Consider the following 15,759-nt stretch of genomic DNA (forward strand, 5'->3'; position numbering starts at 1 on the left):
CAAGAATGTATTGCTTTCCCTCTCTTTTCACCCAGTGCTGGCATTGAGCATCCCAGGTCAGTGATAGAATGGGTCAGACCTGGAGAGTAAAGCTTCATCTTTTCTATCTCAAAAGAGCATCTCCTTGTGCACAAGTAACCTCCTTTCAGTTCCCCCAACATCGATACTGATGGCCAATTTGTGGGAATTTATGATGTGGATCACCTACACTCACAAACAACTGGTATGAGGCTGGGGTCCTTGCAGCCAGCAGATGGAGGAGATTCTCATCCCATCTGCTTGAGCTGGATTCAAGCCAATGGTAATTGGACACTGTTCTGACCAACGGCAACATTTGCTTTCCATTGATTTGATTTTTCATCGATCTGATTTATCTGTAATGTAATGTTGCAGAGGGTAAATAAGATCAAAGAGATGAGCACGTGGCTCAAAGATTGCTGTGGAAGAAATGGGTTTTGATTCATAGGGCACTGGCACCAGTACTGGGGTAAGAGAGAGTTTCACTTGAGCCATGCTGGGACCAGTGTCCTGGCGAATTGAATAATTAGGGCTGTAGCTAGGGCTTTAAACTAAATAGCGGGGTGGGGGGGGAGGGTTCAGTGAACGGAAATTTAAAAACATCAGAGAAAGGAGAAGGCAATAGTGCAGGGTAGCGATAGGGGTAACGATAAACAGGAGTGTGACAGGAAAGGAGAGTGCGTATAAACATATTAGTGCATCAGAAAGTGGGGTCAGAGTAGGGAAAAATTATAAAAAGACAAAATTAAAAGCTCTTTATCTGAATTGCACGCAACATTCGTAACGAGATAGATGAGCTGACGGCAGAAATAGGAATAAATGGGTATGATCCGATAGCCATTACACAGACGTGGTTGAAAAGGTGACCAAGGCTGGGAACTGAATATTCAGGGGTATTTGACATAGAATCATAGAAATTTACAGGAAGGAGGCCACTTTTTTCTCACCCTTTCTAATTTATTGATATTGCTCATTTCTCTGTACGACAAATATGCCACTCTACGGCCCCAAGTTTCGTCATGATTTGCTCCTGATTTTTAGGAGCAACTGGTGTAGAACGGAGTATCTTAGAAATCGGAATTCTCACCATTTAGTTTTCTCCAGTTCTAGTCAGTTAGAACAGTTTCACTTTGGAACAGAATTTCTTTTTCAAAAGGAGGCGTGTCCGGCCACTTACCCCTGTTTTCAAAGTTTCGTCAGTGAAAACTTACTCCAAGCTAACTTAGAATGGAGTAAGTGAAGATCTTTGTACGCTGGAAAAAACCTTGTCTACACTTTAGAAAATCAGGCGTAGGTTACAAATCAGGCGTAGGGAATGGGGCGGGGGGGGTTTAAAGGGAAGTTTACAAACATTAAACACTTCAGTTTTACAAATAAAGAGCCATCATCAATAATAAATGATAAAAACATCAATAAATCAACCAATAAATCAATCAAAAAAAATTTATAAGAAATAATTTTAAAAAAATCAATAAATAAAACATTTTCTACTTACCGACTGCAGCACCGGGAGCCCTCCAACAGCGTGCTGGGATGCCCCCCAGTGTGTCTCTGTCAGTTTCTCTATCTCTCTGTCTGTCTGTGTGTGTCTCTCATTCTCTGTCTGTCAGTGTCTGTTTCTGACAGCGAGGAGAGGGGTAGGAGAAGGGATGGGGGGGAGGAGGAGAAGGGATGGGGGGGAGGAGGAGAAGGGATGGGGGGGGGAGGAGGAGAAGGGATGGGGGGGAGGAGGAGGAGAAGGGATGGGGGGGAGGAGGAGAAGGGATGGGGGGGAGGAGGAGAAGGGATGGGGGGGAGGAGGAGAAGGGATGGGGGGGAGGAGGAGAAGGGATGGGGGGGAGGAGGAGAAGGGATGGGGGGGAGGAGAAGGGGGGGAGGAGGAGAAGGGGGAACGGGGGGAGGGGGGAGGAAAAGGGGGGGGAAAGGAGAGGGGGGTGGGGGGGGAAAGGAGAAGGGGGAGGGAGGCTGAACGGGCCGGGCCCGAGACTTCGGGCAGGGCCCGTCCCCAGCAGTAGGTGGCGTTGGGTCGGGTCGGGGGGAGCGCGGGTCGGGGGGGTGGTGGGAGGGAGGACGGTTCGGTTTGGGTCGGGGGGAGGGAGAGGGAGGTCCGGTCGGGTCCAGTCGGGGGGTGGGGGCATGGGTGGGTGGAGCGGGAGTCGGGTCAGGGTCCGTTCCGGGGGGGTGGGGTGGGGGGAGGAGCGGGAGTCGGGTCCGGTCCGGGGGGGAGGGGGGAGCGGGAGTCGGGTCCGGGGGGGTGGAGCGGGAGTCGGGTCGGTGTCGGGTCCGGTCCGGGGGCGGGGGGGAGCGGGAGTCGGGTCGGTGTCGGGAGGAAGCAGGAGCTGGCTGTGTGAGGAGCATTATTCACGCAGCCCCAGTGAGGCCATTTGGCCAGGGCTAGGGGCTGCGTGCTTCGGCCCCTCCCACACGGTTTTGGGCGCCTGGAGCTACTGCACATGCGCGCCCACTGTAGCGTGCATGTGCAGAGGTCCCGGCACTGTTTTCAGCGCAGGGACCTGGCTCCGCCCCCTACAGCTCCTGCTGCGCTGCGCCGAGCTGCAAACGACCTGCAGGGAGCTGAAGAATCTGGAAGTTTTTTTTAGGCGCACTTTGTGGCGCGAAAAGCGGGCGTCCAGGTCGGGACTGCGCCGTTCTAGGCGCGGCTCGAAACTTGGGCCCTACATGCTCACCTTCGTCACTGCATCGGAATGTGTTGAGAAATTGTAAAGAATGTAAGCATTAGTGATTTCACAACAGTATTGGTGTGGTCATTCAACATTAACCACAAGATATTTTATCTATTGTGTACAATTCTTTTCAAATTCATTCCTGAAACGTGGGTGTTTCTGGCAAGGATGACATTTATCGGCCATCCCTAGTTGCCTTTGTCTTACGGATGTTTAGCGTAAGGCCCGTGCTTTCGTACGCCTCAGTAAATACGTCGACTATGTCCTGGAGTTCAGCCTCTGTATGTGGCTAGAGGCCTGTTGTAATACACGCTCTCCTGTATGGCTCAGAGACATGGACCATGTGCAGTAGACAGCTCAAGTCGCTGGAGAAATACCGCCAATGATGTCTCCGCAAGATTCTACAAATCCCCTGGGAGGACAGACGCACCAACATTAGCGTCCTCGACCAGGCCAACATCCCCAGCATTGAAGCATTGACCACACTTGATCATCTCCGCTGGGCAGGCCACATTGCCTGCATGCCAGACACGAGACTCCCAAAGCAAGCGCTCTACTTGTTCCAAGCAACCATCCCGAATACACTCTATGAACTCTTCCTTGAGGCTACCTTTGCCAATTTGATTTGTCCGATCTATATGAAGATTAAAATCGCCCATGATTATTGCAGTACCTTTCTTACATTATTTCTTGATTTATACTCTGTCCTACAGTGTAGCTACTGTTAGGGAGCCTATAGACTACTCCCACCAGTGACTTATTTCCCTCATTATTTCTTATCTCCACCCAAACTGATTGTACATCTAGATCTTCTGAGCCAATATTATTTCTCACGACTGCACTTGTCGCATCCTTTATTAACAGAGCTACCCCACCTTCTTTTCCTTTCTGCCTATTCTTCAGAGCTGGATAACTCTTGGTCGGCCGGTGCAAACATGATGGACCGAAATGGCCTCTTTCCATGCTGTAAATTTCTATGATTCTATGAACAGGTCACTCAGTTGTATACAGATTGTAATACAATCACGATCACTAATGAAGTAGTACTTAGTAAAATAATGGGACTAAAGGCAGACAAGTCCCCTGGACCTGATGCCTTAAATCCTAGGGTCTTAAGAGAAGTGGCTGCAGAGATAGTGGATGAATTGGTTGTAATCTACCAAAATTCTCTGGATTCTGGGACAGTCCCAGCAGATTGGAAAACCACAAATGTAACACCCCTAATTAAAATAGGAGGCAGACAAAAAGCAGGAAACTGTAGACCAGTTAGCCTAACATCTGTCTTTGGAAAAATGCTGGAGTCCATTATTAAAGAAGCAGTAGTGAGACATTTGGAAAAGCATGATTCAATCAAGCAGAGTTAGCATGGTTTTATGAAAGGGAAATCATGTTTGACAAATTTGCTGGAGTTCTTTGAGGATGTAACGAGCAGGATGGATAAGGGGGAACAAGTGGATGTGGTGTATTTGGATTTCCAGAAGGCATTTGATAAAGTGCCACATAAGAGGTTACTGCACAAGATAAAAGCTCACAGGGTTGGGAGTAATAGAGGATTGGCTAACTAACAGAAAACAGAGTCGGGATAAATGGGTCACTTTTCCGGTTAGCAAACAGTGACTAGTGGGGTGCCGCAGGGATCGGTGCTGGGTTCTCAACTATTTACAATCTATATTAATGACTTGGATGAAGGGACCGAGTATAATGGAGCCAAGTTTGCTGATGATGCAAAGATGGGTGGGAAAGTAAATTGTGAGGAGGACACAAAAAATCTGCAAAGGGACATAGACAGGCTAAGTGAGTGGGCAAAAATTTGGCAGATGGAGTATAATGTAGGAAAATGTGAGGTTATCCACTTTGGCAGAAATAGTCGAAAAGCAAATTATAATTTAAATGGAGAAAAATTGCAAAGTGCTGCAGTAGAGAGAGACCTGGGGGTCCTTGTGCATGAAACACAAAAGTTAGTATGCAGGTACAGCAAGTAATCAGGAAGGCAAATGGATCGTTGGCCTTTATTGCAAGGGGGATAGAGTATAAAAGCAGAGAAGCCCTGCTACAACTGTATAGGGTATTGGTGAGGCCACATTTGGAGTACTGCGTACAGTTTTGGTTTCCATATTTAAGGAAGGATCATATGCGGTCCCTCAAACGAGGATGACTTGCTTCCACAAGCGTTCGCAGATGTTTCAACGAAGGATAAGGAAGGATATACTTGCACTGGAGGCTTTTCAGAGAAGGTTCACTTGGTTGATTCCAGAGATGAAGGGGTTGACTTATGAAGATGGGTTGAGTAGGTTGGGCCTATACTCATTAGAGTTTAGAAGAATGAGAGGTGATCTTATTGAAACTTATAAAGTAATGAGGAGGCTCGACAAGGTGGATGCAGAGAGGATATTTCCACTCATAGCGGGTAAGGGAGGGTGGGACAGATTTGCCGCATGCTCTTTCTGTTGCCTGCGCTGGTAACGCGCAATGAGATAGGATTAATTAATGATCTCATAGTAAAGGATCCTCTTGGGAAGAGTGATCATAGCATGTTAGAATTTCAAATTCAGTTTGAAGGCGAGAAACCTTGGTCTCAAACTAGTGTCCTGAACTTAAATAAAGGCAATTACAAATGCATGATGACAGAGTTGGCTAAAGTGGACAAGGAAAATAGATTAAAGGGTAAGATGGTAGATAACAGTGGCAGACACTTAGGGAGATATTTCATAATTTTCAACAAAGATTTATTCCAGTGAGAAAGAAAGACTCTTAAGAGAAGGATGAACCATCCGTGGCTAACTAAGGAAGTTAAGGATGGTATCAAATTGAAAACAAAGGATTGAAAAAAATTGAAAACAAATGTTGCGAAGATTAGTGGTAGGCCAGAGGATTAGAAAACTTTTAGAAACCAGCAAAAGACGACTAAAAAAAATAATAAAGAGAGAGAAGATAGATTATGAGAGTAAGAACTTCTACAGGTATATAAAAGGGAAGAGAGTAGCTAAAGTAAACATTGGTCCCTTAGAGGATGAAACTGGGGAATTAATAATGGGAAACATTAAAATGACAGAGACTTTGAACAAATATTTTGTACTGGTCTTCACAGTAGAAAACGCTAAAAGCATCCCAATAATAGATAATCAAGGAGCTTTGGGAGGGGGAACTTAAAACTATCACTAGAGGAAAAGTACTGGGCAAACTAATGAGACTAAAGGTGGACAAGTCCCCTGAACCTGATGGCCTGCATCCTAGAGTCTTAAAAGAAGTGGCTGCAGAGATAGTGGATGCATTGGTTGTAATCTACCAAAATTCCCTGAATTCTGGAGAGGTCCCAACAAATTGAAAACCGCAAATGTAACACCCCTAAGAAAGGATTGAGACAGAAAACAGGAAACTACAGACCAGTTAGCCTAACATCTGTCATTGGGAAAATGCTGGAGTCCATTATTAAGAAAGTAGTAGCAGGACATTTGGAAAATCATAATACAGTCAAGGAGAGTCAGCATGGTTTTATGAAAGGGAAATCATGTTTGACAAACTTGCTGGAGTTTTTTGAGGATGTAATGAACAGGATGGATAAAGTAGATCTTGTGCATTTGGATTTCCAGAAGTCATTTGATAAGGTGCAACATAAAAGGTTACTGCTCAAGATAAGAGCTGGGGGTAATATATTAGCATGGATAGAGGATTGGCTAACTAACAGAAAACAGAGAGTCGGGATAAATGAGTAATTTTCCGGTTGGCAAACAATAACTAGTGGGGTGCCATAGGGATCAGTGCTGGGGTCTCAACTATTTACAATCTATATTAATGAATTGGATAAAGGGACCGAGTGTAACGTAGCCAAATTTGCTAATGATACAAAGATAGGCGAGAAAGCAATTTGTGAAGAGGACACAAAGATACAATCAAGCAGAGTCAGATCTGGAAGTCCTTGTACACGAAATACAAAAAGTTAGCATGCAGGTACAACAGGTAATTGGGAAGGCGAATGGAATGTTGACCTTTATTGCAAAGTACAACTATACAGGGTGTTGGTGAGACCACACCTGGAGTACTATGTACAATTTTGGTTCCTTATTTAAGGAGGGATATACTTGCATTGGAAGCAGTTCAGAGAAAGTTTATTAGATTGCTTCCTGAGTTGAAGGCGTTGTCTTATGAAGAAAGGTTGGGCCTATACTCATTGGAGTTTAGAAGAATGAGAGGTGATCTTATTGAAATATATTAAGATTATGAGGAGGCTTGACGGGTAGATGCAAAGAGGATGTTTCCCCTCGTGGGGGATCTAGAACTAGGGGGCATAGTCTCGGAATAAGGGGTCACCCAAATAAAAATGGAGATGAGGAGGAATTTCTTCTCTGAGAGGGTTGTGAATCTTTGGAACTCTCTACCCCAGTGAGCTGTGGAGGCTGGCTCATTGAATATATTAAGATGGCGATAGATAGATTTTTGAACGATAAGGGAGAATAGGGTTATGGGGAGCGGGCAGGAAAGTGGAGTTGAGGCCAAGATCAGATCAGCCATGATCTTATTGAATGGCGGAGCAGGCTCGAGGGGCCAAATGGCCTATTCCTGCTCCTATTTCTTCGGTTCTTGTGTAACGTGTTTGATTTTTCTTCCACTTCCTTTCAGTAGCGATCCTCTCTTTTTCTTTTCTGAGATGATAATCCAGCTCTGACCACTTGTGATAGAATTAAATGGCCACTGCAGCTAGAGTTGAAAACATACTTCAATCTCATTCATCTAATCGCTGACGCACTGGAGGTAGTTTTTAAATCTTCGCTGCTTAGGCATTATTCTGGCAGAAAGGAGACCGTCTGCCCGTTGTAGAACCTGTGCGATTTTCATTCCATTTTAAATCAATGACCTCAAATTGTCTCGTACAAAAAAAAAACTATATTGTGTTGCACTTCTCACAGTTAGACCTGTAAAAGATTGCAACATATTTCAAACTTTCAGCTGTTGTAGTGAGCAGCACTGTAATGTAAATGCATCATTGAGTGACCATGCTTTATTTGCTTAATCAGGGCTGCCATTGTTGGGAACTCTGAAATGTAAATGCATCATTGAGTGACCGTGAGTGAATGTTTAATCAGGGCTACCATTGCTGGTAAATCTGTAATGTTAATGCGGCTGTGAATGACCATGAGAGAATATTTAATCGTTTCCACAGAATTAGGTGGTTGATAATTAGGATTTTAAAGTGATTTTAGATATTACGTGGATGTCTGTACTTTAAACAATGATGATAAAAATAAATGGTAATGTAAAGGTTAATTGGACACTAATCTACATAATTGTGCAACAAAAAATATATCGTTTTGATTTCATTTTCAATGGTTTACTTAGCCTAGAATCATAGGGTTAGAAATTCCGTATCGCCCCAATTGGGGCGCTAACTTTTGAAAAGGTGTAAGTTTAGCGCCAGGCGCTAATTAATCTTGATGCCCGCAAAAGGGATGGAGTATAAAAGCCAGCGAAGTCTTGCTACAGCTATATAGGGTATTGCCACACCTGGAATACTGTGTGCAGTTTTGGTTTCCATATTTATGAAAGGATATATTTGCTTTGGAGGCAGTTCAGAGAAGGTTCACTAGGTTGATTCCGCGAATGAGGGGGTTGACTTATGAGGAAAGGTTGAGTAGACTGGGCCTCTACTCATTGGAATTCAGAAGAATGAGAGGTGATCTTATCGAAACGTATAAGATTATGAGGGGGCTTGACAAGGTGGATGCAGAGAGGATGTTTCCACTGATGGGGGAGACTAGAACTAGAGGGCATGATCTTAGAATAGGGGCCGCCCATTTAAAACAGAGATGAGGAGAAATTTCTTCTCTCAGAGGGTTGTAAATCTGTGGAATTCGCTGCCTCGGAGAGCTGTGGAAGCTGGGACATTGAATAAATTTAAGACAGAAATAGACAGTTTCTTAAACGATAAGGGGTTATGGGGAGTGGACGGGGAAGTGGAGCTGAGTCCATGATCAGATCATCCATGATCTTATTGAATGGCGGAGCAGGCTCGAGGGGCCGTATGGCCTACTCCTGTTCCTAGTTCTTATATTAAAATTCAGTCTCTGCACTGATTGAAGCCAGAGGAGCACTAAATCAGACGCTAATGGGAGTGACATTAAGCTCCAAGCAATAACGAAAATGAGGTGTTGTGAAATCAGGAATGAGCATTGGCGAAGGCGCCTTCCAGCCATTAAAGGGGAGTGTCACTGGAGTCTGCACACCAGCCCCCAATGATTCGGGGAGTGTAGAACGGTGATATACTGTGGGATGAAATGCAAAGGCCTTTGACGACCCGCAACATTCCGGAGACTAAGCAGCATTTATCTGGCTGCAGGCACATCATGCGCTCTCTGGCACGCATAAACGACCTTTGGAACAGAAGTACAGGGACGCATCCAACTGGCCTCCGATCCCTGGTGCGGTCAGCACGATGCGGTAAGGCAGGGCTGTGCTACTGATGTTTGAAGATTGGGCGCCCAGCGAGCGTTGTATGCTCGCTGACGTCACGATCTGCATGGTGAAGGATGCCGAGGCGCTAACTGTTATTGGCAGCGCTGCAGGGCCGTCGAATGTGACGTGCGGCGTGGAATTCGCCTGTGCCCATTGGTGTGTGTGTCCCCCCCGGCGCTAATGGGAGCCGTTATGCAGCTGAATCTCGTCCCCTCCGCCCCATAGAGTTTTACGGCACTGAAAGAGACCATTTGGTCCATTGCGCCCAGACTAGCTCTGAAAGTATTGCACCATTCACCTGCCCTTTCCCCAGACACTTTGAATTTTTTTCTTTCTGTGGCATGTCGGTAAAGTAATAAGTTCTCTTTGATTAAGCTAATGGATTGCATTTGACTCAACTGTTTTGACTGACAGGTGTGTATGCCCCTGGGTCTCCATAGACAATTTCCGGAGAATAACCTGCAACTCATGGTGCAGTCTGGTGCGAAGGGCTCAGCTGTTAATACAATGCAGGTATTATTTTCCAAAACAGTTGAGCAGTTTTATACCATATATGTATGTGTGCATCTTTTTTTGAATATAAGAACAAAAGCATATTCTGATTAATCTAGTTGAATTTTTTTGAGGAGGTCACTAGCATTGTGCATGGGAAGTGTCTATGAATGTCATGTATTGACTTCAAAAGGTATTTGATAAGGTTCGACACGAGAGATTATTAACGAAAATGAGAGCACTTGCAATTGGAGTTTACCTTGTGATATGGGTTGCTAATTTGTTGGGAGGTCGGATACAGAAGGTAGGGTAAAGGGTTTGCTCTCTGATTGGAAAGATGTGGTAAATGGTGTTCCTGAGGGATCTGTACTCTGGCCTCAGTTTTTAACCATATATAGTGTACAGTATATTAATGACTTGGATAATGAAATATTGTTGTATATCCACATTTGCAGGTGACACTAAATTAGGAGGCGTAGTAAATTGTGTAGATGGTATAACATGAGGTTGAAAAAGCACAGACGACCTAAGTGAGTGGGCACAACTATAGCAGATGGAGGTCTCTGTGGGGAAGTGTGAGATCACCCACTTTACAACTGAGAATGACAAATCAGAATATTTTCTTAATAGTGAGAGATGGGAAGCTGTGGAGGAACAAAAGGATTTAGATGTCTATGTACAGAAATCACAGTGCCCAATCTCACTTCACTTTGAGCCCTTAAAGCCAGCAGAGGAAAATGACAGAAAGAACGTGCATTTATATAGCACCTTTCACGACCTCAGGATGTCCCAAAGCCCTTTACAGTCAATGAATTGTAGTCACTGTTTTAACATAGGAAGCAAATTAACGAGACTTTTATCTTGTCATTCTGAGCTGGATTTAACCTCAGGACAGTATTGTCCTATCTAGCCTCTTTGTTTCTGTGATAACCCATTTAAGAAATATTTGAAATGGTTAAACATTTTTAATTTGTAATGTTCTGTGGATCAACTGAATTTGTTTGCGATCATGATTCTCGTGAAGTTGTAAAAATGATGTTGAGTAATCCACGTGCTTTTATTTGTTTACAGATTTCGTGTCTTCTTGGTCAGATTGAGCTGGAAGGAAGGAGACCTCCATTGATGCCTTCTGGGAAATCTTTGCCCTGCTTCCAGCCTTACGACTTTACTCCACGTTCTGGGGGTTTTGTAACTGGCCGATTCCTCACTGGTATCAGCCCTCCGGTAAAAAAAAACACACACACACGTACACATTATTAAGGATCTTAGCAACTGATATCTTGCCGCCAAGTTGAAGAGAATTTGAATGATTATAGCTGGTATAAAATAGGATGCAGTTATGACGGGTGCCTTTTGGTACCAGTACCTGCGTGGAGAAACATCGGGGCAAGCAGAACTGAGCTATACTGCCGGTTCCACATCATTCTGCAGTCTGGGAACGTGGCGCTTTCCCAATGTTAGCAATTGGGTGTCAGCTGTGGCTCAGTGGGTAGCATTCTCACCTCTGCCTCAGAAAGTTGTGGATTCAAGTCCCACTCCAGAGACATGAGTACAAAATCTATGCTGACGTAGTATAGTACTAAGGAAGTGCTGCACTACTAAGGAAGTGCTGTACTGTCAGGCGTTCCACCTTTCAGATGAGACGTTAAACTCGAGTGAACGCAAACGATCCCATGGCACTATTTCGAAGAAAAGAGGGGAGCTCCCCTGTTGTCCTGGCCAATATTTATCCTTAAACCAACATCATTAAAATCAGATTATTATTAAATTGCGGTTTTTGGGATCTTGCTGTGTGCAAATTGGCTGCCGCATTCCCTATATTACAATAGTGACTGCACTTCAAAACTACTGTAAAGTAAGTGCTCAAAATTGGCTGTAAAGCACTTTGGGACGTCCTGAGATTGTGAAAGGTGCTATATAAATGCAAGTCTGTCTTACTTAATCTGTCTTATGGCTTTTTCTACCTCGTGCAGTGTTGGGGGTTTTACTTAGGTGGTGGCGAGTAGTATGCTGCGGGATGGAGTTGAGAACAGTCGAGTCAAAGGCAGAGTCTCGGTTAAGGAGATCTTCGAAGTGCTCCTTCCAACGGCCCCTGACTGCCTCACAGTCGACAAGCTCCCCGCTGGAGTGGAACTAAACTGCAGAACATTTGGGAACCTGTTCAACCTTCGCCGTCTCCAGGCCAGGTCCAAGACCACCCCAACTTCTGTCGTCGAGCTACAGTACGCGGACGACGCCTGCGTCTGCGCACATACAGAGACTGAACTCCAGGACATAGTCGACGTGTTTACTGAGGCGTACGAAAGCATGGGCCTTACGCTAAACATCCTTAAGACAAAGGTCCTCTACCAGCCTGTCCTTACCGCACAGCACTGTCCCTCAGTCATCAAGATCCACGGCGCGGCCCTGGACAATGTGGACCACTTCCCATATCTCGGGAGCCTCCTATCGACAGGAGCAAGCATTGACGATGAGATCCAACACTGCCTCCAGTGCGCCAGTGCAGCCTTTGGCCGCCTGAGGAAAAGAATGTTTGAAGACTGGGCCTTCAAAACTTCCACCAAGCTCATGGTCTACAGGGCTATAGTAATACCCGCCCTCCTGTATGGTTCAGAAACATGGACCATGTACAGTAGACACTTCAAGTCGCTGGAGAAATACCACCAACGATGTCTCCTAAGTGGAGGAAGCGGATCCAGGAGGCTGCTGAGCACCTCGAGTCTCGTCGCCAAGAGCATGCAGAAATCAAGCGCATGCAGCGGAAAGAGCGTGCGGCGAACCAGCCCCACCCACCCCTTCCCTCAACAACTATCTGTCCCACCTGTGACCGAGACTGTGGTTCTCATATTGGACTGTACAGCCACCTAAGAACTCATGTTAAGAGTGGAACCAAGTCTTCCTCAATTCCGAGGGATTGCCTATGATGATGTCTTACTTACTAGTTGATAATATGGGCAGCTCTTGACTAGCAGTACAATTTTTTTAAGTTATAAAGTGCAGCCAGTGCAAAACCGAAGCTGTGTTGAGCCAATACTTCGGCGGTATCACCGGTTTACTAAATTCAGCGTGGTCCGTCTCGCGCTCTAGATTTTGCAAAACCACTTTTTCTTGGCCCGCAGTATGTAGTATGGTCAGACTGTGAATAATCTGGTCCATTGGAATGTACAGGTCAGAAAACCTCACAGTTCCCCACATTTAACACCATCTGCCACGGATTTTCCCACTCACTTAATCTGTCTGAGCCCCTTTGTAACTTCTTGCTCCCATCTACACAATTTACTGTGCTTCCTAACTTCGAATTGGGAGGGAAAGAGAGTGAGAGGCTGAATTCAAGAAGTAGGAGGGTGATGGCAAGCTTGATCATAGTCGCTGGAGAATTTTGTTCTGCAAAGTTTTATAAAATAGTAGCTGGAGACTTGCTACCAATAGTTGGCAGAATCTCTGTGACTTGGTTTTTGACAAAAATACCCTTTGTCTCTGTGAGTTCACAATGTTATCTCAACGCAAGTTGTTTGCAATCATGAAAATATGAAAAGCACTAATTTCTAAATGTTGCATTCTTATACTCCAGGAATTCTTCTTTCACTGTATGGCTGGCAGAGAAGGTTTGGTGGACACGGCTGTAAAGACTAGTCGTTCTGGGTATCTCCAAAGGTAAGAAACTATTTAAACTTTAAATGCAAAAAAAAATGTGTACTTTTGTCCTTTTTTAAAAAGAGCCGTTATCCTTTTGTTGTCCTTCCGCTCATCACCCCCACCCCAAACAACAGGACTAAGCCAGTCAGTTAGTGTAGCTGAGAGAGTGCAGTTTATTTTGAAGATTTCTCCATGATATTATAGATGACTCTCATTATTAAGTGGCTGTGATGCAACTCAAGTAAAGCAGGTTGGGGATGTGGAATGTTGGCCTGTAAAGAAAATTTCAGTCTCGTGGCCTGGCCCATAACTGATCAAACTTACTTGGGTCTTGAGTGTTCTTAAAACTAGAGGTGTTGAGTTGTACAGTTCTTATATCAAAGGACATATTACAAGGGGTAACAAAAAACTTGGTGAAAGAGGTAGGTTTTAAGGAGGGGTTTAGAGAGGGAATTTCAGAGCTCAAGGACTACTGGGCTGAAGGCACGGCTGCAAGTGGTGGGGCGAAGGCATTGGGAGATGTACAAGAGGCCAGCATTGCAGAAGGACAGAGTTCTCGGTAAGGGGTTGGAGTTAACAGAGATTGGGAGAGATGAGGCTATGAAGGGATTGCCATACGAGGATGAGAATTTTAAATTGGAGCTTTGAGACAAGAGTCATTGTGGGTCAGCGAGCACAGCGATGATGGGTGAACGGGACTTGATACGTGTTAGGATATAGTCAGCAGAGTTTTGGATGAGATGAAATTTGTGGAGGGTGGAAGATAGGAGGCTGGCCAGGAGAGCATTGGAATAGTTGAGTCTGTACTTAACAAACATGTTTGAGGGTTTTGGCAGCAAATAGGCGGGGGCGGGGCAGGGCAGAGACAGTCGGTAACAGAGATGGAAGTAGGCGATCTGTGACAGGGAGGATATGGGGTTGAAAGCTCAATTTTGGGACAGAATCAATAGCGAGGGTACAGTGTTTGCACCAAGGTTCATCAACTAATTTTTTCTTGGCTATATAGAAACATGGAAACATAGAAATTTACAGCGCAGAAGAAGGCTATTTCGACCCATCGTGTCCACACCGGCCAACAAAGAGCCACACGGCCCTTGGTCAACAGCCCTAAAGGTTACATATTAACCTATGAACAATGACGGAAAGGCAAAGAGCATCCAGCCCAACCAATCCGCTCCATACAACTGCGATACCCCTGATACTGAAACATTCTACACTCCACCCCAACCGGAGCCATGTGATCTCCTGGGAGAGGCAAAAGCCAGATTAAAAACCCAGGCCAATTTAGGGAAAAAAAAATCTGGGAAAATTCCTCTCCGACCCATCCAGGCGATCGAAACTAGTCCAGGAGATCACGCTGGCCGTATTCTATTCCCTGCAGTACTTATCATTATATCTGCGCTGTCCAACAAAAGGTCATCCAGTCTAATCCTAATTACCAGCTCTAGGTCCGTAATCCTGTAGGTTACTGCACTTTATCCAACCATCTCTTAAAAGTGGTGAGGGTTTCTGCATCCACCACTCTTCCAGGCAATGAGTTCCAGATCCCCACAACCCTCTGCGTAAAGAAGCCCCCCCCTCAAATCCCCTCTAAACCTTCCAGCAACCATCTTAAAACTATGCCCCCTCATTATAGACCCCTCCACCAATGGAAATAGGCCCTTACTATCCAGTATGTCCAGGCCCCTCAATATTTTGTACAGCTCAGTGAGATCTCCTCTCAACCTCCTCTGTTCCAATGAGAACAAACCCAGCCTATCCAATCTGTCCTCATAACTAAAATTCTCCATTCCAGGCAGCATCCCATTAAATCTCCACTGCACCCTCTCTAGTGCAATCACGTCCTTCCTGTAATACGGCGACCAGAACTGCACGCAGTACTCCAGCTGTGACCTAACAAAAGTATTATACAATTTAAGCATAACCTCCCTGCTCTTATATTCTATGCCTCGGCCAATAAAGGCAAGTATTCCGTATGCCTTCTTAACCACCTTATCCACCTGTCCTACTTTCAGGGATCTGTGGACAAGCACTCCAAGGTCCCTTTGTTCATCTACACTATAAAGTGACCTAATGTGTATACCCTTTCCTTATTAGTCCTCCTAAAGTGATTCGCCTCACACTTCTCTGAATTAAATTCCATTTGCCACTGCTCTGCCCCCCTGACCAGTAGATTGATATCCTCCTACAGCCCATGACTTTCCTCTTCACTATCAACCACACAGCCAATTTTAATGTTGTCTGCAAACTTCTTAATCATACTCCCTATATTCCAATCCAAATCGTTGAGAAATACCACAAAAGGCAAGGGACCCAGTACTGAGCCCTGCAGAACCCCACTGGAAACATCCTTTGGATCCAACTTGTGACTTTGCCCTGGATCCCATGGGCTTTAACCTTCATGACCAGTCTACCATGTGGGACCTTATCAAAAGCCTTGCTAAAGTCCATATATACTACATCGTATGTACTACGCTCATCG

At 45.1% G+C, this 15,759-nt stretch overlaps 1 protein-coding gene across 1 annotated transcript in view; it reads left to right on the forward strand.

Annotated features, from left to right (window-relative positions):
• Positions 1–15,759, forward strand: part of LOC139253265 (DNA-directed RNA polymerase I subunit RPA1-like) — a 102,522-nt gene that overhangs the window by 19,638 nt on the left and 67,125 nt on the right. Inside the window, exons 10-12 of the mRNA XM_070873475.1 lie at positions 9,564–9,662; positions 10,713–10,865; positions 13,213–13,295. Coding sequence (XP_070729576.1) covers positions 9,564–9,662; positions 10,713–10,865; positions 13,213–13,295 — 335 coding nt within the window. The remainder of the gene's footprint in view (positions 1–9,563; positions 9,663–10,712; positions 10,866–13,212; positions 13,296–15,759) is intronic.

Source organism: Pristiophorus japonicus, unplaced genomic scaffold (assembly GCF_044704955.1).
Source record: "Pristiophorus japonicus isolate sPriJap1 unplaced genomic scaffold, sPriJap1.hap1 HAP1_SCAFFOLD_487, whole genome shotgun sequence".
Lineage (NCBI taxonomy): Eukaryota > Metazoa > Chordata > Chondrichthyes > Pristiophoridae > Pristiophorus > Pristiophorus japonicus.